Here is a 23864-nt window from a genome sequence, read left to right as displayed (position 1 = left end):
GAACCCCTGGTATAGACAATGGATCACCCTCACCGTGCTTTGCAAACTGAAGACAAACGCAGGGCTTTTTTCGGTAAAGCGTGTGTTTGTGTTTTACGGTACCGACCAACCTGGAGAAGACCACCTTATCTGTCCATTTATGATACATAGTGATTTGAAACTGCAGCTCTCCTTCCCTGTAATAAGTAAACATCATACAGATAAAAACAAGTTAATCCAAATTCTCTCCTTACTGTATCGAGTATCTCAAGCAATGAATTAGTAATTCCCACACACAATATTTACACTTGGAGAGATGGGATGCGACATGTCTATCAGTAGGTTACATGTGTTTTAATTGACACATCTGGTAGATATTTTTATAGAATAGTTAATTTGTACGATTGTTGTGCACAACAGGTGCTCTTCAACCAGGAACAGGCCTCAAGAGGTGGATGTTTTAGTGCCCCATATGTATTACATACTAATTACATCTAAATGCTGGGTGCTGTGTATACCTCCGTTCCTCTTACTGTTCAATACAGTATGTTACTAGTAGATTCCTCATCTACCCCCTGTCTATGGGCATAATCACAGGTGTAGTGTTATATTATCTCACCCGGACTGCGACAATAGATTTCTAAATGCAGCCTAGCATTAGATTCTTTGGCCCTTTACCTACACAATCCTAACACGTAGAACATTAAGGAATAGCGTTCTGCCTGACTAGTTATACATACTTCAGTTTTTGGTTTCATAGATCTACTGAAAAATGGCCAAACCCTTCTCTGAAGTATTTTTTTTTTTTTTAAATCAAGTAAAATGTTCTCTTGTTCCTAATTTGTGCTGGCAACACCCAATTGTCACTAATAGGTTGGTGCGTTAGCAACCAAAAAAGCATATTAAGCTTGTTTTTAATAGATTATAGCTTGAGATAAGAATAAAATGACAGTTCTGCTAGTGGAACCGCACCTTTAAATCATCAAGCGTAAATTACATTTAGCACCATGTAGTGTAATGAAATTTGTTATACTCAAGAGTAACTGTGTATTAATAGCAGATTTTGCTTTGAAATGCACAAATTACACAGCTTTGTTTCCAGGATAATATAGTTAAATTAACATGCTGCTTGAGGAGATTGTTCCCATAGAACCCTTTTAATTTGATGTTTACTGTCATTTAGGGCTGAAACAACGATTTCATTATCGATTATTCGAATCTATTTTTATCGATTATTAAAAAAAAAAAAAAAGCTCTGAAAAACTCCTCTCCTTATATAATCCGACCTCAGAGATCGGATTATAACACTAGAATCCAGATCCCCCGCAACGCTGCAGGGGACCTGGATTCCCCTCACTGTCGGCCGGTCTCTCACTTCCGTCTCTCTCCCCTCCCATACACCACTCTGGCTCCTCCCCCTCCCATACGCCACTCTGCCTCCCTACCCGGCTCCCTGGTGTCTTGTGAACCTCCGTTGCTCACAGGAGGCAGAGTGGAGTATGGGAGGAGGCAGAGTGGAGTATGGGAGGAGGCAGAGTGGAGTATGGGAGGAGGCAGAGTGGAGTATGGGAGGAGGCAGAGTGGAGTATGGGAGGAGGCAGAGTGGAGTATGGGAGGAGGCAGAGTGGAGTATGGGAGGAGCCAGAGTGGAGTATGGGAGGGGGGAGGAGCCAGAGTGGAGTATGGGAGGGGGGAGGAGCCAGAGTGGTGAATGGGAGGGGGAGGAGCCAGAGTGGTGAATGGGAGGGGGAGGAGCCAGAGTGGTGAATGGGAGGGGGAGGAGCCAGAGTAGTGAATGGGAGGGGGAGGAGCCAGAGTGGTGTATGGGTCAGTTATAGTGGTGTATGGGGGGGTATTATGAATTTCAGGGCATATAGGGGGTATAAGGCATATCAGGGGGGCATAAAACATCTGGGGGTAAAAGGTATATCAGGGGGCTCAGCTGCGTATCACTGGCATATAAGGAGTATAAGGCATATCGGGGGCACAGTGGCATACCAGGGGGCACAGTGGAATCTGGTATATAAGAGGTATAATGCATATATGGGGGCAGAGTGGCAAGCTGGGGGTCAGATGTGCATAACTGGGGGCAGTTTGGTAAATAAAAGAAAATATAAACAAGGCTTTTTTCTCGGTTTTTATTAAATATGAAAATATGAATTAATATTTACTAATAACTTTGTATTAAAACCTAGTTTGAGAAACACTGTGTTTGGGTTCTTGTTGCTTTTATTATGTCAGTAAAATAAGAAGGTGAATAGAGAGAGAGAGGCCATTGTGATAAAGACATGAAAGTGTAAATTGTACGTTTTTTATTACATTATTTTAAATTTTAAAAAATTGCTTTTTTTTATCCGATTAATAGAAAAATAATCGGCCAACTAATCGATTATTAAAATAATTGTTAGTTGCAGCCCTACTGTCATTATAGCTATTCCGTGTCAACATTTCAGCTATATTAATTAATTTAGAAAGGGGAACAGTCAATACATTTCCACGCTTACAAGCGAGACACAAATCCTTTATGCTCCATGTTGTGATTTTAAATGATCATTATAACAATGTGAAGATTGTTCAAAGGATTTACCGTATATGCATATTGTTATAAAGTCCTAGGTTCCTCATTTTCCTCCTATGTTCCTACTGCGTTTAAATAAAATGCCTACATTTAAGGAAATAATGTGGCACCCATTCTGGGTTCAAACGCCTAAGTCAGTGCATTGTTAGAATGATTACTTCCGATGGACACAAGAATAGTCAAAGCAGACCGGCCTTCTGCTGCCATGTTACACTGATTTGTCCTATATGGCATTCAGCTTTTGGAATTATATTTAGGATATTATTTATTTTTCATTATGTGTTGGTCATACTTTTTTGGCATCTTTAGGCTGGTTGCATTATATAATACGAGAGAACATACATGTAGATTACCATACAGAGGTTAACATTGTGTCCGCATTACTCCAAGCTAGGGAAAGTGATGGCAGTGTAATAGATTTGGTGGTTTCTCAGGTTTGGCATGTATTAGTAGGCAAAGTGGAAGTTCATAAAATGATAGTATTGGAAAGTTGGGTTATCCACAACCATAAGATTATTGGGTAATCCATAAAGAAATGGGTGCCCAATGAAAAAGGAAGGAATACCACACAGGAAAATGTTAAGCCTCAGTGGGGTTCTTTTATGGGATAAAACAGGGTGATGGGCTGTGTTCTTGTTTTACCCTCTTGTTTTTACGCCTGTTGCAGTTGTGGCCTGTCTTGAACACACATGTAACCTCCTTCTGTGCATGGTCTTAGGCTTTCCCTTTACCCGCTTGACACCTTACCTGCTCAACTTACTAATACCCCTTTACTTGACTACCTGTTCAATGCATGTTGATTGAAAACCTTGGGATTTGTAGCTTCCAGCAATAATAGTACTCGACTTGTCCCCTCCCCTGTTCCTCCAGGAAAGGAAGTTCTTCAAAGGCTTCTTTGCAAAAGTAAGTTCAATGCCCAGTTTGTGCTTGAGTTTTATAAGGAGTTGCACACTGGTAAAATACAGTCTCTATCTGCATAGCGTTTGACACATTTTCTTATTTCCCACAAATAAAGAGAAAAAAATGATGTATGTACATAAACACATTATACACACGCACACATGTACGTCACTCACGGGATGTGTAACTTGAACAAGGTTGTGGTGCGTTGCTGCTCGCCCCCAAACTGTTCTCAAAACTAAATAAAACTCTTCTTTATGAGAACTTGTTTAATACCAACTTGTTAAACCACAGTTAACTCCTCTTGGCTGGCTCAGAATCTTGGGATTTACAATTTGAGTTGCTACCAGCGGTGGAAAGATCTACCTTTTTGTCTGGCGTTAAGGATCAAAACAATCACATACAGTACCGCTAAAAAGTTTTGGGTTGCTTAGAAATGTCCTTGTTTTTTTTGAGAGAAGCACCATAAGATTTTTAATGCAACCCTTTAGCATATGCTCCTGGATATGGGGCAGATCTAGTAACCTTAAATTAAACAATTAAACCCCGTCTGTGGGAGCTATTTTTTTTTTATTTTTTTTTAAAAAAATTTAAATTTGTTTTGGACAACATGCCTTTTTTCTGTGTGTATGTTCTGAAATCCGGGATCTCTCCAGTTCTATTCTCATGTTAAATGCATATTGGAGTGCATTTTGGATGGAATTAATGACATTTATTGAGTGTAAATTGATGCAGGGATTCTTTAGTTATTGGAGACTTTTGTCTTTCAGCTTCTTTCCCATCTGCCTCTACTGAAAACAGAGTATGCTTATTACATATAATATTGGAATAAATGGCAGTATCAGCAGCCAATAACAAGCAAAACAAAAAAAGTGGCCCTGCAGTTTTTTAGCCTGCATGTAACACATTCAGATTTAATGTAGTTTGAGCATCCAAGATAAGATCTCTCGTTTGTTAAAATTATTTTTGTGAAATATCTCAAGTTACCTTACTTTGACCATACACCGCTTTTTTGTATTGTATCTCACACACATACACCTGACCAATATACCAACAGGGGCTTTTGTGACATTACATCCTAAATACATAGACATTATAATGTAGTTGGTCCCCTTTTGCAGCTGTAACGGCATCACTCTTCTGGCAAGGCTTTTCATAAGATTTGTGAGGTCAGGCACTGATGTTGGTCGAGAAGGCCTGGCTCTCAATCTCTGTTCCAGTTCTTCCGAAAGGTGTTCAACGGGGTTGAGGTTAGGGCTCCTTGTGGATCAGTCAAGTTCTTCCACAACAAACTCATTCAACCATGTCTTAGCTTTGCTTGCTGGGGCACAGTCATACTGGAATGGAAAAGGCCCTTCCCAAAACGGTCCCCACAAAGTTGGAAGCATAACATTTACTAAAAGGTCTTGGTATTTCCCCTTTAGCAACTTGTAATTAATGTCTGTGTATATAGAATACAATGTCATAAAAGTCCACATTGGTGTAATGGTCATATAGTCCATAATGTCCATATAGTATATATTGTCTCTGAACACATATGTTCTTCTAGTATACATATGGTGGGCTGCTGCTCCAGTGGACTCATACAGAGCGTGTGCTAGATGTTTATATACTAATAGGCGTCTACTGAGACAGTAAAGAACGCACCTTCCAATTTGCATACAGTAAAATGCATTGAAATACCATGTAAAATGGAGTCCAACTTTAAATTATGATTTAGGGCCTAGACTGTTCCTTTAATAAAGAGGAGACAGCCTTTTGATTACAACACTTAAGTCGGTAAGAGGAGACATTTCTACTTGCTGCACCTTTTATGGTTTACTAAATAAACCTTGTTATATCACTAGGTAACATTCCCTGAGAAACGTCTGTAAACGTCACAGCTCCAGCAATACACCAATAATGAGAATAGTTGACTCAAGGAAGCTGCATTATTTATTATTTATATAGCGGCATTAATTTACGCAGTGCTTCTTCCAATACCTATACTCAATGGGTATGAGAAGACTAGAATTTTCAGACTTAAGACAAACCGATACATTAGGTGGAGAGGGCCCTGCTCGCTGTTGAAAAGATTGCTTCTTATGATTTGGTGTTGGTGGCTGCAAATAAATATATATGCCTAGGAATATCAAATCCAGATGTTACTAAGCTATAGAGCGTTTTGGGTTTACTGGTTGCCCACTGTAAATGTAGTGGCGGCTTGCCTTGTATGTTAATACATATAGATTGATTTCCCACAGGGCATTCCCTGTAACCTTGAGCTTTCTTGAGACTCCATGCAGGATATTTATTATTATTATTATTATTATTATTATTGTTTAATATAGCACCATCATATTCCGTAGCACTTTACAATGGGTAGACGGGACATACAGATGAGTATATAACATAACAAGATGACATACAAAAACCGGTGAGGAGGGCCCTGCTCAAATGAGCTTACGATCTAGAGGATATTCTTAAAGATGACTTGCGATATTTATCGTGACCCATCTTTAAAATATGAGGGTCTGTGGGGGGGTTTGGGGTGCTGACAAAAATGTACATCTCCTGTTCTTGAACCTCAACTCTCAGAATTCACAGCCAGTCAAACAATCATGAAAAGTGCAGTTTAACCGCAGCTGGAGATCTGCCTTTTGGGAAAGTATACCGTATTTGCTCGATTATAAGACGACCACCCAAATCTGAATATTAATTTAGGAAAAAAGAAAAAGCCTGACTATAAGACAACCCTATAGGAAAAAAGTTTTACCAGTAAATGTTAATTCATGTAAACTATTTTTTTTTTTTAATAAAAGCTATGATCGAGAAAAATATATTTTGGTTTTATTTCCTTCTATTTTCCAACCTGTCCCCCCAGTTATGCACATCTGCCCCGGAAATGCCTTATACCCCCTATATGCTACTGTGCCCCATGATATGCCTTTTAACCCTATATGCCACTGTGCCCCATGATATGCCTTTTGACCCCCTATGTGCCACTCTGCCTCCAGAAATGCCTTATACCCCTATATGTAACTCTGGCATTAAGGGGTTAAAAGGCAGAGTGGCATATAGGGAGGTTTAAGGCATTTCAGGAGGGAGTGGCGTATAGAGTTAAAAAGGCAGAGTGGCATTAAGGGGGTTTAAAGGCATTTCATAGAACACTCTGCCTCCAGAAATGCCTTTTGCCCCCCATTTAACACCCCCCCCCCCAACTTACCGGTGCTTCTGAGTCCCCGGTGTGTAGCCAGGGCAGTGTGTAGATGTCTACGCGATTCGCGTAGACAATTTACGCTGCAGCCAGAAGGAGGTGTGGCTAGCAGCGGGGGTTGTCTGCGTCCATCGCGAAGACCTTCCCCGACTGTCAGAGAGAATTCCCCGCGCACGCTACACACCGGGGACGCAGAAGCACCGGTAAGTGGGGCGGGGGGGACAGGAGGATCCAGGTCCCCTGCAGCTGCGGGGGATCTGAATCTTAGTCTCATAGTCAGACCTATTTGAGGTCTGATTATAAGACGACCCCGATTATAAGACGAGGGGTATTTTTCAGAGCATTTGCTCTGAAAAAAAACCTTGTCTTATAATCGAGCAAATACGGTATTTTTAAAGCGCTCTTGACAAATGTACAGCAATAAACTGCTCCATTGACATTATAAGCAGGAGTTTGTGTCAGACACTGTGCTAATGACTGTTGGATGATGATGGTCTTCTGTACACTGCAGAAATGGTATATAGGCATATTTACGCACCATGCACCACTACAAAATACTTTTATTTTGTTATTAGTTTAATTTATGGTGTTCATTGTGAAAACAAATAAATTTAGCTTGACTAAATTTCATATAATTTGATTATTAATTAATCTAGTCTTCTAAAAGGACCTGAAGACACCAGGCTTTAAATGTAAAACCTTTTAATGGAACATGTTTTTGCCTAAATACCACTTGTACAGTGCACTCCCAAACTACTGTGTCCTGAAGATACCAGTGCAGTAACTCCTTATCCACGTGTGTCAGACGCATAAGCTCTTGGTAGATATTTAAATCCTGGTGAAGAATTTGCTGAATTCTTTGGATTTCGTAGACATTGTTGAAATGTTTGAAACTCCAGGTGTCCCCCTTCTTCCAAAATCTGTCTCCCCCTCCGGGCAGTCTATATATAATCTTAGCTTTTGCTTGGTGTATGTGTTGGCATTGGCTTTTGTGGGTTTTCATTTGGTTTTCAACTTGAGTTGCTTTGTTTCTAGGTGGTTCTTTGCAGTTCCTGTAAGAGTGAGATTTGACAACCTGCTAGCCATTTTTTGTCTTGTTTTAACGCTCCCCTTTCATATTTTTTCTTTTTTAGACTGGCAAGAAGGCAATCAAGGCTGTGCTGTGGGTCTCTGCAGATGGATTGCGAGTTGTGGATGATAAAACAAAGGTTAGTGTCTTAACCCGTTACTTATGTTTACCCTCCTATCTGGAGCTCAGAGGACTGATTTGTGATTAGGAATATGTCTTATGTATGAAGCATTAATTAGTATCCTGTCCCCATGTGATTGGCGACAACTTATTTTTTGTCTATATAGCACACGATATGCACAGCGCTTCTTACAGTACAAACATTCAAAGGAGATGACAGTACTTGAATTGACAAAGCGATACATTAACCCCTTAACGACCAGTGACATGCCAGACGTGTTGTACAATAACAGTCAGTTAACAACAAGTGACATTAAATAAGCTTATAAATCGACTTACAATGTGTTTTTCTTGCTTAAACGATGTTATTGTAATGCCTTGAGGCATTTAGCAACGCCGAGATTGGCATCAGGCAGTCAATGTCCACCATACACAGTTTGTCGGCAGATGCGCGTTTTAAAAGAGGTTAGGGGCAATCAACTATCGCCTCCTAAGCTTCAATGCTGTTGCTGAAATGCCTCGAAAGCAAGACATTCAGCAACACCAAAAACCCACCCCAGGACGCACTGTGACCGCTCCGGAGAGCAGTCACAATCGCCACTGCGAGAGATTGTGGATCTTGCAAGAAGGCTGGGTCCTTTCGAAATAAATAAAGTTTCCAAGAGGGTCTCTCCAGAACAAGTGCTAAATTTAGTGCTGTATTGTTCCAAAAATCCTCACATGGAAAGAATTTAAATACTAGCATTTCAAACCAAAAAATGGTTTGATGGGGTGAATTGAAGTGGACGCGTGCCAAGACAGGCATAGACACAGACTGACCAAAATGAAGAAGAAAAATAAAATCGCACTTCCCAACTGTGGCATTTTAGCCCCAAGCCACCAGACAACACCCATGCATGGGGTGGTATCACTGATTGTAAGAAATGTCACTAAACACATATTGTTATGTTGTTTGGCAATGATGTATACCAGGAGTGGTAAATTCATACCTGAAGTACAATTTGTGTGATAAAAAAACACTCTAAATTACTACTACAAAGTTTAATGAAGGGTGGTAGTAGTATTAGTGCATGAAAAGGGTTAAAATACCTTGGTGTCTCGTTTTCCAAAATATATGGTTTGATGGGGTACATTGGTCAGCTTCAAAGATGTCTGAAATATCAGACCGGGCAAAATGACCAGAGTTGGGGAAAAATGGTTTTAAATGGCAAAATGCTAATTGTAATTATTTTCCTATAGCTTGCAAAAAAAATATTGGCTAAACTCAGGACAGTAGCAGGGTTTTTTATTGGCTTTTTTAGATGAGTAAAAGATTTTTGTAATAAAAGCTAGGAAAGGTGTTTTGTTTTTTTTTAAACACTATATTTCATATATATTTTTTTATAGGAAATTAGGTGATATAATCCCAAAAAAAAAAAAGGCACCCGAAGAAAGCCCTTCTTGTCTTTGTGTGGGTTCACTAAATAGGAGAGGGCAAAATTACAGCTAAAAGTGAGCCCCACAAAAGTGTTAAAGCAGCCTTGATCTCGAAGGGTACAAAAAAAACAACCTGGTCCTTAAGGGGTAAAGTGGGTCCTGCTTGCAATTTTACAATCCAATACTATTAAAAGATCCTTTTGTGGGGGGGGTGGAGTCATGACGTAGCACGCGCGCGGCAACGGAGTCTAGGGTAGGAGAGGCCCAAACTAATTTGTGGCGCACCGAGAGTCCCCCGCCGGCTTCACAAAAGGTGCCGCCGCCGCTGCTCTGTTGTTGCGGCTTTTATTGCTGCCGCCGTCGCCGTTCAGCGTGGTACCTGGACCGGGACTACGACCGCTGTGACTGCCGCGACGCTGTGACGCTGTGTTCGTCGTAGCGGTTGCCGGAGCTGAGTTTGCCGGAGCTGAGATTGCTGGGACCGCTGGGATCCCCGTGTTGCGGTAATCCTGGCGTTTCTGGTCGCTGTGGCGGCTTCCATCGCCGTAAGTATTACGGCTGCCACCATTGAGGCTTTGCACGAGGCTGTTCCCGCGGTGAGAGAGCGGTGATTCAAGCTGCGACCTGGCTCGGTACAGTGGGAGATCTGCATGCGGGAGTGGACGGCCATGTGACCTGTGGAGGCCGTGTCCTGATGTGTCTGCCGCTGAGGCCCTGAAATATTAATCTCCACTTTAATTTTTCTATATGTGGATATAGATACCTGATACGGACATCCTGAAACGGATATATTTTTCAGCTAAGTGGATTTTCTCTTTTTTCTCTCTTCTTTTTTGTTTTGATGAAATTTTTTGTGGATGAAATTTGATATTTTTTTTTTATGGACTGCTATTGATTAATGGATGAAATTTGATATTTTTTACGGACTGTTATTTATTATACATATCGAATATACATACATTTTATATGCTACATACGATATATTAGCCAAACTGCATTTACTCCATTGAACCACCTAAGAATGAAAGATGAACTATTGCCATACATAAGCTATATATGATATATTATTTAAATACCTCCTAGTATACTAAACAACGAAAGAAGGAAAGATCCATAAATGTAATATAGTGGGTCAGTTAGCTAGAGACACTTAAGAGGCACTTAAGAAAAGGGAAAAGAGAAAGGGAAAGGAAGGAAGGGGAAAAAGGAAGGAAGAAAGAGAAAAAAACAATAGAGAAGAAAAAGGGAGGGAAAGGAAAGGGGAAATAAAAGAAGAAAATAAAAAATAGAGAAAAGTAGAGAAAAAGGGAAAAAAAAGAAGGAAAAAGAAATATTTTTTGATATGGCAGCAAAAAAGCCCTCTGAGAAATCCCTCAGAAGAGAGAAAAGGGATGAGAAAAAAGACAGACCTGAGAAAAGATTATCTTTTTTTTCACCACATTCCTCTAAACCCGAGAATGAAAGATTAGTATTGGAACAAACATTGAATACAAGCCTTGGGGAGGAAATGTGTCAAGGAACTGGTTCAGCATCGGGAGGAGATCTGACTCCTATAATCCAAGAGCAACTCAAAATGGCTCTGGATGATCAATTTGAGAAAATAAAATCGGAAATACAAATACAGATGCAGGGAATAAGAACTGACTTACTATCCGTTGCTACACGGGTGAAAAAAAAATGAAGAGAAATTAGAACATTTAACTATACAGGATCTGTCTCATCAAGATAATATTACACAGAATACCACAAAAATAGAGGCTTTGGAATTGAAAATCGCAGATTTTGAAGACCGTGCAAGACGAATTAATCTGAGAATAAGAGGAATCCCGGAGAGTTTAACAACTGATTCTTTAGAAAGGTTTCTTAAAGATTTTTTCTTAAAATTGGGGATTACCCAAGAAGCACATGCACCTATATGGGATCGCTATTATAGATCTGCAAAAGTAGCAGACTTATCTTCGGAAATACCCCGTGACATTTTGTTGAGTTGCGCAAATCTTCAAATTCGTGAGAAGATTTTAAGAATGCACAGAGAAAACCTATTACCGGAACCATACAATAAAATTAAAATTCTTCCAGACCTCTCTTATCTTACACGATCAAGAAGACGGCAGTATGTACATCTTACAACTATTTTGAGGAAAAATAATATTAAATTATAAAAGATAAAAGAATAAATTATTATTATTTTTTTTTTTTTTTGTGACACTGTAAAAACACGTTAAGTAATATACATGCGATATGAATTTTGGGCACGAATATTCCTAGCTACTTGACAAGTAACTGGGATGAGATAATCAAAATAATTTGCACTTAATGCACTTTATGAGGTATATTAGATGTTTTATATGTTTTTGACATGTCATTTTTTATGAATTTTGGGCACGAATATCCCTAGCTACTTAGTAAGTAATTAGAATGTAACTGGGACGAGACAATTAAAATAATTTGCACTTAATGCACTTTATGAGGTATGTCAGATGTTTCACATGTTTTTTCATGTAATTTCTTTATGAATGTTGGGTATAATGATCTCTAGCTATTCTAGTAAGTAATCAGAATGAGATAAGTAAAATAATAAAATAATGGAAATTTAGTGCACTTTATGAGATATATTAGGCATTTCACTTGAATTATACTTTATAGTTAATCTGTGGAAAATTGCTCTGTTGTAAGAGAAGGGAAAAGGGAAAGAAACAAAAAAATTTTTAGTTCTTATTTTTATTAATTTTTTTTTTTTTTTTTTTTAATTATCTAAGACACTGTAAAAACATGTTACACAATATATAAGAGATGTGAATCTTGGGTATGAGTATCTCTAGCTACTTAATAAGTAATTAGAATGAGATAATCAAAATAATGAAGACTCAATGCACTTTATGAGACATATTAGATATTTCACTTGATTTATAGGTTACACTTAGTTTTTTTTTTTGAAAATTGCTCTGTTGTAAAAAAAAAGATCTTTTTTTTTTTTTTTTTCTCTCCCTATTTTCTTAGGAATAATATGGGCACTTATATACTTAGCTGATAATTTTTATAACCTATACCTAGACTCCAACTGTCATCTGATCGATGGCATTAATTATCCGCGCTATCAGAGGGGAGAATTGGTGCGGTTGTAGGCGAATACATCGGTGGATGTTATCCCTACAAATTTGTTTAATGTTTTTAATTGTTGTCTTGTTTTTTTGTGGATTCCATGTTTATGTTATACGAAAGACATACAATGTGAGACCCATTGGGAGAATAAGTAAGATTGTTAAACTAACCAAAGATGATTAGGTTCAGTACGATAAATACCCAAGGCCTTAATTTGACCCCAAAAAAACATATAGTATTGCAAAGGTTATGGCAAGAAAAAATAAACATATGTTTCCTTCAGGAAACACATTGGCGTCTGGGGGACAATAATACCTTAAGAAATCAAAGATTTTCGTATTCCATACAGGCATCAATAAAAACAAAGAAAAAAAGAGGTGTAGCCATATTATTTTCTAAAGATCTGGATTTAAAATTAAAATACGTAGAAACTGATCCCGATGGCAGATATATTCTAGCAATTGTTGAAATTAATAATATATTATTCACATTAGTAAATGTATATGCACCCAATACCTCCCCAGCTCGATACTTATCTAATCTTTTGGGAAAAGTTCAGAAGGTAAAACAGGGTTTTCTAATATGGATGGGAGACTTTAATTGTATATTAGATCACCATCTAGATAAAATGTCTTCAAAGAGAATTATTAAGGATCGAAATCTCCTCCTGCAAGCCCAGAGATTCCAAGCTTTGCTAAAAGCGCATGCGTTATTTGATATTTGGAGAATGGCCCATCCTACAGAAAAAGATTTTACATGTTTTTCTAAAACACATAATTCATATTCCCGTATTGATTTAATTCTGGGAGAATGTAATTTAGCACTAAAAGCAAAAAAACATTAAAATACATGAAACAACATGGTCTCACCATAATTTAGTTACTATGGATTTGGAAGAGAAGAGGGAAAAATTTAGAACAGAATGGAGATTGAACCATAAACTAATGGAAAAATCAGAAGACATTGAATATATAAAAAAAGCATCCCAGCTTTACTTTAATGAAAATGATGTGGATAACATCTCAGCCCTAAATCTTTGGTGTGCATTCAAGGCAGTTATAAGGGGACATTTTATTAAATTGGGAGCATATGCAAAAAAAAAAAGCGGGAGTTAAATTATCTGATTTATATATTACTCTTTTTCATCTTAATAAACTTAATAAACAGAATCCCGCAAAAAATAATGTTATGAGAATTAAAGGAATAAATGATAAAATTAACCACATATTACTGGAGAACACCAATAGAGCCTTGATGACTCTGAAATCAAAAAGATACTATAAAGGAAATAGGGCAGATAAAATGTTATCCAATCAATTGAAAAAGAAAAGGGAAGATAAGATGATTACTAGAATTGTACATAAAGGAAAAATTCTCCTAGCCCCTAATGAGATAGGCCAAGCTTTTAATGAATTTTATGAAGAGTTATATAATTTACCTAATAAGTCTACAGAATTAGATGTAAAAAAAAATGTTTGTGGATAGAATTCTCCCTAAACTCCCCAAATATGATCTGGATATCTTAAATGAAAAAATATCTTTAGATGAGGTTTATAAAGAAATACATAGACTGCGGGAAAAAAAATCCCCTGGACCAGATGGGTTTGATGCAACATTCTATAAAATATTTATCGAGGAGATCTCACCATGTCTAGTCCGAGCCTACAATGAGGGTATGGATAAGGGGGTGCTCCCTGAAGAGTTTTTGAGAGGCAATATTATGCCAATACTTAAAGTAGGGAAGGAACCTGACAAGATAACCAGCTACAGACCTATATCTCTTTTAAATATAGATGCAAAAATATATGCAGGTATACTAGCTCAAAGACTAAATATGGTGTTACCGCAGCTGATTCATACAGACCAGGTTGGATTTATCAAAGGACGCTCTGCATCTAATCACATAAGAGCGTTATTGGGAATTTTCGAAGATAATATACAAACTAAAACTCCTCAGTTGACCCTATCATTAGATGCTGAGAAAGCCTTTGATAGGGTCAGCTGGGGATATCTAGCAGAAACGTTAAAAGCATTTGGGATAAAAGGCAAGATTCACCAAGCGATAATGGCCCTTTTATAAGAACTCGAGAGGCAGAGTAATTGGATCAGGAATTAAATCTGATTGGTTTGTGTTGTCTAATGGGACAAGACAAGGTTGTCCTCTTTCACCACTGCTCTACGTCCTATCCTTAGAACCTCTCGCAAGAGATATTAGAAGTAATCCTGGGATAGTGGGCTGTGGAGAGGGTGAAATACAAAAAATCAAACTTTACGCAGACGATATATTACAATTAAAGATCCAGTGAATTCAGTAAATCAGATTATGAAGCAAATATATCGATTTAGCTTTATCTCCAACTATAAACTAAACATAAATAAATCAATAGTGTTACCTTCCTATCTTAATGAAATACAAAAGAAAGAAATTGAGAGAATTGGTTTTGGCTGTACAAATGATACTTTAGTTTATTTAGGTCTTAAAATGACAAATTCTCCAAATACATGGGTTGAAAAAAATTTACTCCCCATGATTAAAGAAATTAATTTATCCTTTAAAAAATGGCGAAACCTATTTATCTCTTGGTGGGGGAGGATAAACGTGGTAAAAGCATATATCCTACCCAAATTTATATATTTGTTTAGGATGATTCCACTAAATATACCTTATAGTTGGCTGGATCTAATTCAAGGCGCAATAAATAGATTTATTTGGGGAGGTAAGAAACCGAGATTAAATGCTAAATTGATTACAAAAAAGAAAGACCAAGGAGGATTAAGTGCTCCACTAATCCAAGAATATTCACAAGCAGCCCTGCTAATGCATGCTAGTATATCACAGAGAAAAGAATCTATTCAGGAGTCTTGGTATAGAGGTGAGACTATAAAAATATATCCTGTTAAAGTGCTACAAACTCTGTTTTGGGTCCCCTACAAGAGAGCGATTGAATTAATCCCAACTATAAATAGCTTAGTCTTAAAACAATTGTATACGAATTGGATCTGGGTAAGAAGTAAGCTAGGGCTAAAAAATAAGATAATAGTAGATTTACCGTTGGATATTATGGAAGATTTAATGGATAATATAAATTTAAAAACTTGGCTACAAGGAGGCGCCTATAGAATTAAAGACCTAATCAATGGCTCTAATATGAAGCCCTTTCCTCAGCTTCAAATAGAATTCAATCTGCCAGAAGGTGAAGCATATAATTATTTAAGAGTTAAAAGTTTTTTATTAAAATCGGTAAACTGGAATCTAAATGTAAAAGTACAAAAACTTTTAAGTGACCTAGTAGTAGGGGAATCACAAAAAAAATTGTTGTCAAAAGCATTAACTTTGATAACGCTATTTAAAAAGGAATATATCCCCCTAGCAATTAAAAAATGGGAGAGAGATTTAGATATCATAATTAAACCGGAAGAATGGAATAAATCATTGTATGTATCGTACAAAAATATACATTGTTTGAATCTTAATGAAATGCATTATAAACTGATGAACCGGTGGTATTTAGTGCCTACAACACTGGCAAAAATCTCTCCCAATAATCTGGCGAATTGTTGGAGATGTGGGTATTATAAAGGAGATCTGATCCATATTTGGTGGAGTTGTCCTTTGATAAATAGAATTTGGCAAGAATTATCTAACAAGCTCACTAAGCTATTTGGATCACACTGGGGACTAACACCAGAAAGAGCCCTATTACATCTAAATCTACCTAAAATACCTACTCAGGAATTGCAGTTCTTATTACATGTGTTAACAGCAGTCAAAATAATTGTATCCAGGAATTGGAGAACTTCTGACCCAATTAAGCTCAAATTATGCATCAATATTATATGGAAAAATTGCTTCTGTTATATGATAGAGGGAATAAAGCTGGGTCAGAAGCCTGGGAAAACTGGATACAATTGCTGCAAGAAGGTAAAATAGATTAATTAAAATTAGCAATCCTTTAATTTCTTCTTCTGCAGTTATATCTCTGCAGATTGAAAGAAATAGAGCCTTAACACTATCCCAATAGAGTCAATATCACATTGATATGAAGAAGTAGTATTGTCCTCGTATTTTTGTCATTTTTTCTTTTTTTTTTTCTTTTCTGAAATACGTGGCAATAGAGGATGTTAACTGGAATCCAAAATTGTATGTTTGTCTTAAATTATGTTATGTATTTATGTATTTGTTTAAATTTTATCGATGTATTTAAGCATTTACTTGTAAGTCCTTTTGTATTTTTGTAATAAAAAAAAAAAAAAAAAAAATTCCTCTGGTTTCAAAGCATATACTGCATCCTAAAATACTTCAGCCCTTAGTAACTTTACATATTTTAGCCTATTTTTCGTAAATCAGTCCCTGATCTCTAGGTCTTGTAATTCTACCCAGGCATAAACAATTTCAACGTGACATCATACTTGCGACTTTAAACTGTCCCACTTAAAATAGATTTTCACATGAACTGTGTCATGTCAATCCATTTTAATTGTCTCATTTATACTACCGAGGTCTGTGCCTAACTGGCACAGCCCCCAAATTACCTTATACCCAGCATTGTTGGGTAAAGCATAGTGATATGACATCATATAGCAGTACTTAGCAGGGGAGATGGAGGCTGTAGAGGTCCTGAGATGACTGAATGCACTGTCCTGGGTCAGGCCTAGAGCACCGCTCAACCAAATTACACTATTGGTCAGAGTTTGATTCATTTATTTAACCATGGCAAATGGGTAACCTGGGGTACACTCTTAATAATTAGTTCTTGTTTATTGTATGATGCAAAATATACCAAAACCTACTTTGTTTTTTGTTAAAAATTGTACAAACATTACTCGCAATAGTTTTCCTGTATATTCTGCTTTATGCTCTGAACAGGTGCATGGACTATTCTCTTTTCCCTGTCAGTTAATTACATTTGTCAGTGTAGCTGCAGCTAGTTTATTTTGTATTTTTGGTGTTTTCTCCTGCAGTTCTATTTTTGCCCTTCTTGCAGCAGTAATAATAATAATACTGTTAGTTTATTGGAAAAAAAAAAAAAATACTGAATGATGTCATACAAAAACAGACAACTTTTTGTTTTAAATATGTTTGAATTCAGAAAGCTAAACAGCATATTTTAAAATATTTTTTAAAAAAAAGATTATTTGTAGCAAAAATATGAGCAAAAGCAATTATAAGAGTATAGATCATTTTCCAGTTTTTGCTGTTAATGTATCATATTTAATTTACACTTATTGTAATTGCTACTTTTTAAATTACAAACTTTCTATAAAAGTTTCTAAAACTTGTTTCTACAAAATAAAAAATTGGCTGTGTGTTAATGCGTATGTTAGTTAGGTGGGGCAACAACTTATTGAGTTGTTTATTTAATAACCTGGAGGACATTATCCAAATATTCACATAACATTTTTACAGAGACCTTTTCTCAGGGTTGCCAGGTTGCATCTGGGGGTGTAGAGATGAAAGAGAGAGAAAAGAAAGAAATAAAGGTAAAAAAAAAAAAAGATCCTTTTGTAAATAGCCTTGTATTTTATGGCATATAGGTAGAATATTCCACTTCATCTGCAGTGATTACAATTATTTTGTCTATGCGATTAGTTCTTAGATGTTTGACACACTAGATAAAGTGCCTTTCTATTGGTATGTTACATCATGGAGCAATTCAATTATCTTAGCTGGTGGGACCCACATTTAGTCTGCAGTTTCCTAAAAGACAAAGAGTCACAGCTAAGGGCCAGATAAGGTTTTGCCGAATTACAGAAAGTCAAACCAAGAGCAAACAGGCTGCTGAGGTCAATATCTCCAGAATAGGAGGATGTTAATTTGTGCAACATAAGACTCCCATCCCCCCCCCCCAAGATTCTACAACTTCAATTTTATCATTACAAACCCTAGGGGCGTACCTAGAGTTTTTGGCAATTGGGGGGGGTTCCTGTATGTGGCACCCCCACACACACTTTAAAACTGCATAGTTTCTATCATTACATACATTATATTGCATAACTGTTTTCATAAAAAAATGAGGCAGACATTGACAGGGGTGCAGCATAACCCCAATCACTATATACTAAGCCAAACATTAACCCCGTAATGACATGTACGGGCTCAAAATGCATTGTTTTCAATGGGTTTAGGGACTGCCCATTGTCCTTAAGGGGTTAATGTGGCGTAAACCTACCACTTCAGTCTGGCTTAGTATATAGTAGGAATGCACCGAAATGAAAATTCTGGACCGAAACAAAAAAATGTAGCATTCACTTGGCTGAAACTAGGGCTGCAACTAACGATTATTTTAATAATCGATTAGTTGGCCGATTACTTTTTCGACTAATCGGATAAAAACAATGCAAATTTTTCTTTTATGTAAAATAAACTGGGTGCCTCCCCCTATACGCCACTCTGCCTTCCCCAGATATGCCACTCTGCCTCCCTGAAATTCATTATACCCCCCCATTACGCCACTCTGCCACCCTGAAATTCATTATACCCCCCATACACCACTCTGCCTCCTCCCCCTCCCATACATCACTCTGCCTCTCTCCTCGACTCCCTGGTGTCTTGTGGGGGGTGAACCTCCGTTGCTGGCTGGCACTTTCACTGGAGCTTCGTAGAAGCCCCAGCGGAAGTGTAGGGGAGTTAGCAGAGGTTGTTTGTGCACATCGCACAGACACCCACCAGCTGACAGAGAGGATGATCCTCTGCAGGAGACCTGGATTCTCCCCTCTGTCAGTCGGTGGGGGTCTGCACGAAGCACACAGACAGCCTCAGTTACTTCCCTTCACTTCCGGTGGGGCTTCTACGGTGAAGGTCGTGATGCTGGCGCTGCATCGTAGAAGCCCCAGCGGAAGTGGAGGGGAGAGGTGGAGCGTGTCTGTGCGCATTCGGTGGAATTCAGGTCTCCTGCATCGCTGTGGGGATCTGGATTCTAGTGTTGTAATACGATCCCTGTTTGAGCTCGGATTATAGAAGGAGAGTTTTTCAGAGCATTTGCTCTGGAAAAAAAACCCTCTTTTAAAATCGATTTTTAGCGATTATAATCGTTTAGTTGTTGCAGCCCTAGCTGAAACCAAAAATGACCCCCCACCACCACCTTATAAAAGTATATATATATATATATATATATATATATATTGTTGAATTTTTCTGTTAACACACCAAAATTTGGACAAAAAATACCCCCGCTAGGTATGCTACTGGGGAAGAAAAATCCAGGCTGGGAATATGTATTAAATGGGAAAACACTGGGGACGACTGACATGGAAAAGGACTTAGGAGTTTTAGTTAACAGTAAATTTACCTGTAGTGACCAGTGTCAGGCAGCTGCTGCTAAGGCAAATAAAATCATGGGGTGCATCAAAAGGGGCATAGATGCCCACGACAAGGAAATAATTCTACCACTGTACAAGTCACTAGTCAGACCACACATGGAATACTGTGTACAGTACTGGGCACCAGTGTACAAGAAAGATATAGTGGAGCTGGAGAGGGTTCAAAGACGGGCAACCAGAGTAATAAGGGGAATGGGAGGACTACAGTACCCAGAAAGATTATCAGAATTAGGGTTATTTAGTTTGGAAAAAAGACGGCTTAGGGGGGATTTAATAACTATGTATAAATATATAAGGGGACAGTACAGAGATCACTCCCAGGACCTATTTATACCCAGGACTGTATCTATAACAAGGGGACATCCTCTACGGTTGGAGGAAAGAAGGTTTCTACACCAGCACAGACGGGGGTTCTTTACAGTAAGAGTGGTGAGATTATGGAACTCTCTGCCAGAGGAAGTGGTTATGGTAAACGCAATAAAAGAGTTCAAACGGAGCCTGGACGTGTTTCTTGAAAGCAATAATATTACAAGTTATGGATATTAGATTAATAGGGACAGAACGTTGATCCAGGGATTTATTCTGATTGCCATATTTGGAGTCGGGAAGGAATTTTCCCCCTGGTATGGGGCAATTGGCATCTGCTTCATAAGGGTTTTTTTGCCTTCTTCTGGATCAACACAGTAGGGACACAATATGTATATAGGTTGAACTTGATGGACTTTGGTCTTTTTTCAACCTTATGAACTATGTTACTATGTAAAACCCAATCACTCTTGCAAATTTGCACAAACAAGGTTTGTTTTTTTTGTGCCCAAAGCACACAGTTCTAACATTTAACAATTTAAATATCGTCCTTGAAAGCCAGCTGACAGAGACACCATATGGTCAAACATGATTTCAGCATGTCCTACTTAAAAACTTTGTTCTGAACCAAAGACTTTACATTCTATGTCAGGGATGTCCAACCTGCGGCTCTCCAGCTGCTGCAGGACCACATCTCCCATCCTCCTCAGCCAGCCCCTTAGCTGAAAGAGCATTATGGGAGATGTAGTCCTGCAGCACCTGGCGTGCCGCAGGTTGGGCCCCCCTGTTCTATGTTATGCAACAGACTGTGTTTAAAAAAAAAAAAGTGTTTGTATTTTATTTATTTTTTTATTTTTTAATTTGTGATCCTATAGTTACTCAAATAGCTCATTTGCAGGATATTCTCATTAAAATCAATATTGCTGTATTGTTACAAGAGAAGAATCTGTGATACTTTTTGATAATCTAGCATTCATAGAATTAGATTGAGAGTCACATTTGTATTCCAGACCTCATAGTTCCATTTTTTATTTTTTTTTAGTTTTATTAAATATTTTTACTGATTCCTTGGTTGTAGACGGCTCTGTCAAAGTTAATGGTGGTGTGTCTGCTAACATAAGGAATGACTAAAATCAGACTTGTGTTTTGTTGACTTGTTTCTTGTCCAAACCATTTATGATAATGCTGATTCAAAACACTTTCTTCTTTTGATCCTTGTGAATTTGTGTCATAAAGGGCCATAATTGCAGAAATTGCTAATAACCATCCCACATCTTTGTCTCCACTCAGGACCTTCTATTAGATCAAACCATAGAGAAAGTGTCTTTCTGTGCTCCGGACAGAAACTTTGATAGAGCGTTCTCATACATCTGTCGAGATGGAACCACAAGAAGGTGGATCTGCCACTGCTTTATGTCAGTTAAGGACACGGTCAGTATGTTTGCTGTATCTGTTGGTACCGGTGTGATTGGCTTGGCCATATATATGCATCGTGAAATATATCCAAGCCCTTATTTATTAATTTTCAAACCATTATTTTAGGAATATTATTTCTGTTTCTCGATTCCTTGCCTCTTATAAGTAGTGTCACATGGGTTCAGTTGCTCTAGTTAGAAACCTAGAATTTGACGGCTGATAAAAACCATTCGGCACCTCTAGTCTGCCCACTTTACCGATGTAAAGAACCAGACTCTGACCTTAATCAGACATTGGTCTTGTCTTAGATTCATGATTTTGCCTAGTCTATGCATGTTTAAATTCCCTGATGGTATTACCCTCTATTACTTCTGCTCTATTACTTCTTCCATTTATCTACCACCCTCTCGGTAAAGTGAAACTTTACCTCTAAGTCTCTGACCTTGTAGCTTTAGACTATGGCCTTGTGTTCGAACTTTTCCATTCTTTGATGATTTAGCCTTTCCAGATGGTTATGTTGAACCTTAAACCTGTCTTTTTTGACACACAGAAATACTCCAATTGGGGGTTAGTTTCTGTCCTAAGACTGATACCTGATTGTATGGAAATATGAAACTATTTATCAGATAATGATGGAACTTGAACAATTCTTTAAGGCTGAAGATCTGTGCATTAATTGCCTTTTGTAATAGTTGAATACAATTGTCTGATGTTCCAAAAAATTGAATTGTCTCCTGCTGCAGGGTGAGAGGCTTAGCCATGCTGTAGGTTGTGCATTTGCTGCTTGTCTGGAGCGGAAGCAAAAGCGTGAAAAAGAATGTGGAGTGACTGCCACATTCGATGCCAGCAGAACTACCTTCACAAGGGAAGGTTCTTTCAGAGTGACAACCGCGACAGAGCAGGCGGAGAGAGAAGAGGTGATGAAACAAATACAGGATTCCAAAAAAGGTGAAATGTACAGTCACTGGAAATTAAAAAGATATTAAAACAATAATATTAAAGCTGAAATCCGAAATTAACATACTGGTAAATAAGGGAATGTGGGCCACCGGTCTTCCAAGCTTACCATCTTTTAGGAGGTTTGTGACAGGATGAAGTCAGGTGCTGATAGTTATGCTTGGAAACACCTCTGAGTCCTTCAGCATTCAGATGGTTAAACCAGGAAGCATGGTTGGGATCATTATCCCTTAATGACAAAGCCCGTACATGTGCTTTATTTTTAATGGGTTTAAGGACAACCCATTATCCTTAAGGGGTTAAGAAGTAAGCGGAGACAGCTGGTAATAAAGGTAATGTTTGTGGAAGGGGGCTGTCTCAGACTTCAGAGCTGTGATGTGCAAACCGCTAACCAGATGGATTTCCAACCCTCTCTAAAACAGCGTAAGAACTTTAAGATACTTTCCTGACTGATGTGGTGTCAGTTAAAAGGTTGGTAACTAAATATAGCCAGCCAGCCAGCCTAATGTATAGGGCTTGAGCTGTTGGTAAGCTCTCCCAGTGTGGAGTAGGTTTTATTTTTTGGTAAAGTTTTTGTGTTGCCTTAAAAGGGACTGTGTGCCTAAATGTTAGGTTCTGCTGCAGACAAATAAAATCACTTAATGTTTAATCTGAGACTACACATGTGGACTATTGTCTGACCCCCGCTTCAGGCCATTCTACAGCAAGGTTGAAAGGGTACGAGACAGGATGTGAGGGGCAGGTTTGTCAGTGATTTTTTTGTAGGAAGACTGATGTGGTATGGAAATCACTGCCATAGGATAACAAGAATGCACAACAACGTGTCACATGCTTTATTCAGGCCTTGGGTCATGACACAGGTATCTGTGGATGAGGGTCAGGAATTCAAACTTTACTCTGGAGGATATGGTGAAGGCACTGGCTTAGTTGGGCAATGGATTAGGTGGATAAGTCAGGAGAGGAAAGGTAAATGAGTGTGCCATCCGCAGAGATGGTACTGCAATCAAAAAGGATGAATTTGTGTTAGATAGAGAAGCGTAGGGGGCCCAGAACTGAGTCCTGAAGCAACCAGCAGAGGGTGGTAGAGAAAAGAGCAAGTGCCAGAGAAGAAGAGGCTTCAGAGGTGAGATTTAACCCCTTCCGTACTGGTGACCTACCTGATACTTCCTGGCTACATGTTCCCTGCAGACTGGGTGTTCTTCGGTCCAGAGTTTTTGGTGCATCCCTAATTCTAACCTTATTATACATTACATTATAATGTTTGTTTTGAGCAGGAATTTGGACCCTGAGGTACTTAACTAGAGTGTACAATATATCTTTGCTCAGTTTGTTTGTGAGGCATGTTATGTGGTGCTGTCTGTTCTCTTTACTGAATAGTGTTAATTTTGCTTTCAGTAGCAGATCCCGAAGTGAAGAGTGTAAATACAATTACAACGGTTGCTTCCACTACTGCAACTTTAGCTCCTACTCCAGTCCTGCCTTCTTCACCAACGTCTGAGGACCAT

At 38.2% G+C, this 23864-nt stretch overlaps 1 protein-coding gene across 1 annotated transcript in view; it reads left to right on the top strand.

Annotated features, from left to right (window-relative positions):
* LOC149273529 (protein numb homolog) overlaps positions 1-23864 on the top strand; it is a gene marked incomplete at its 3' end in the record, with an annotated part of 35517 nt that overhangs the window by 11445 nt on the left and 208 nt on the right. The window contains exons 3-6 of the mRNA XM_089506194.1: positions 7787-7861; positions 21277-21417; positions 22146-22350; positions 23755-23864. The exon at positions 23755-23864 is cut by the window's right edge and continues 208 nt beyond it. Of these exons, the coding sequence (XP_089362320.1) occupies positions 7787-7861; positions 21277-21417; positions 22146-22350; positions 23755-23864 (531 nt within the window). The remainder of the gene's footprint in view (positions 1-7786; positions 7862-21276; positions 21418-22145; positions 22351-23754) is intronic.

This window comes from Sceloporus occidentalis, unplaced genomic scaffold (assembly GCF_023333645.1).
Source record: "Sceloporus occidentalis isolate IW3139 unplaced genomic scaffold, rSceOcc1.0.p SCAF_369, whole genome shotgun sequence".
Taxonomy (NCBI): Eukaryota; Metazoa; Chordata; class Lepidosauria; order Squamata; family Phrynosomatidae; genus Sceloporus; species Sceloporus occidentalis.
The sequence above is the reverse complement of the archived record's forward strand: the minus strand, read 5'-3'. Positions and strand labels throughout refer to the sequence as shown.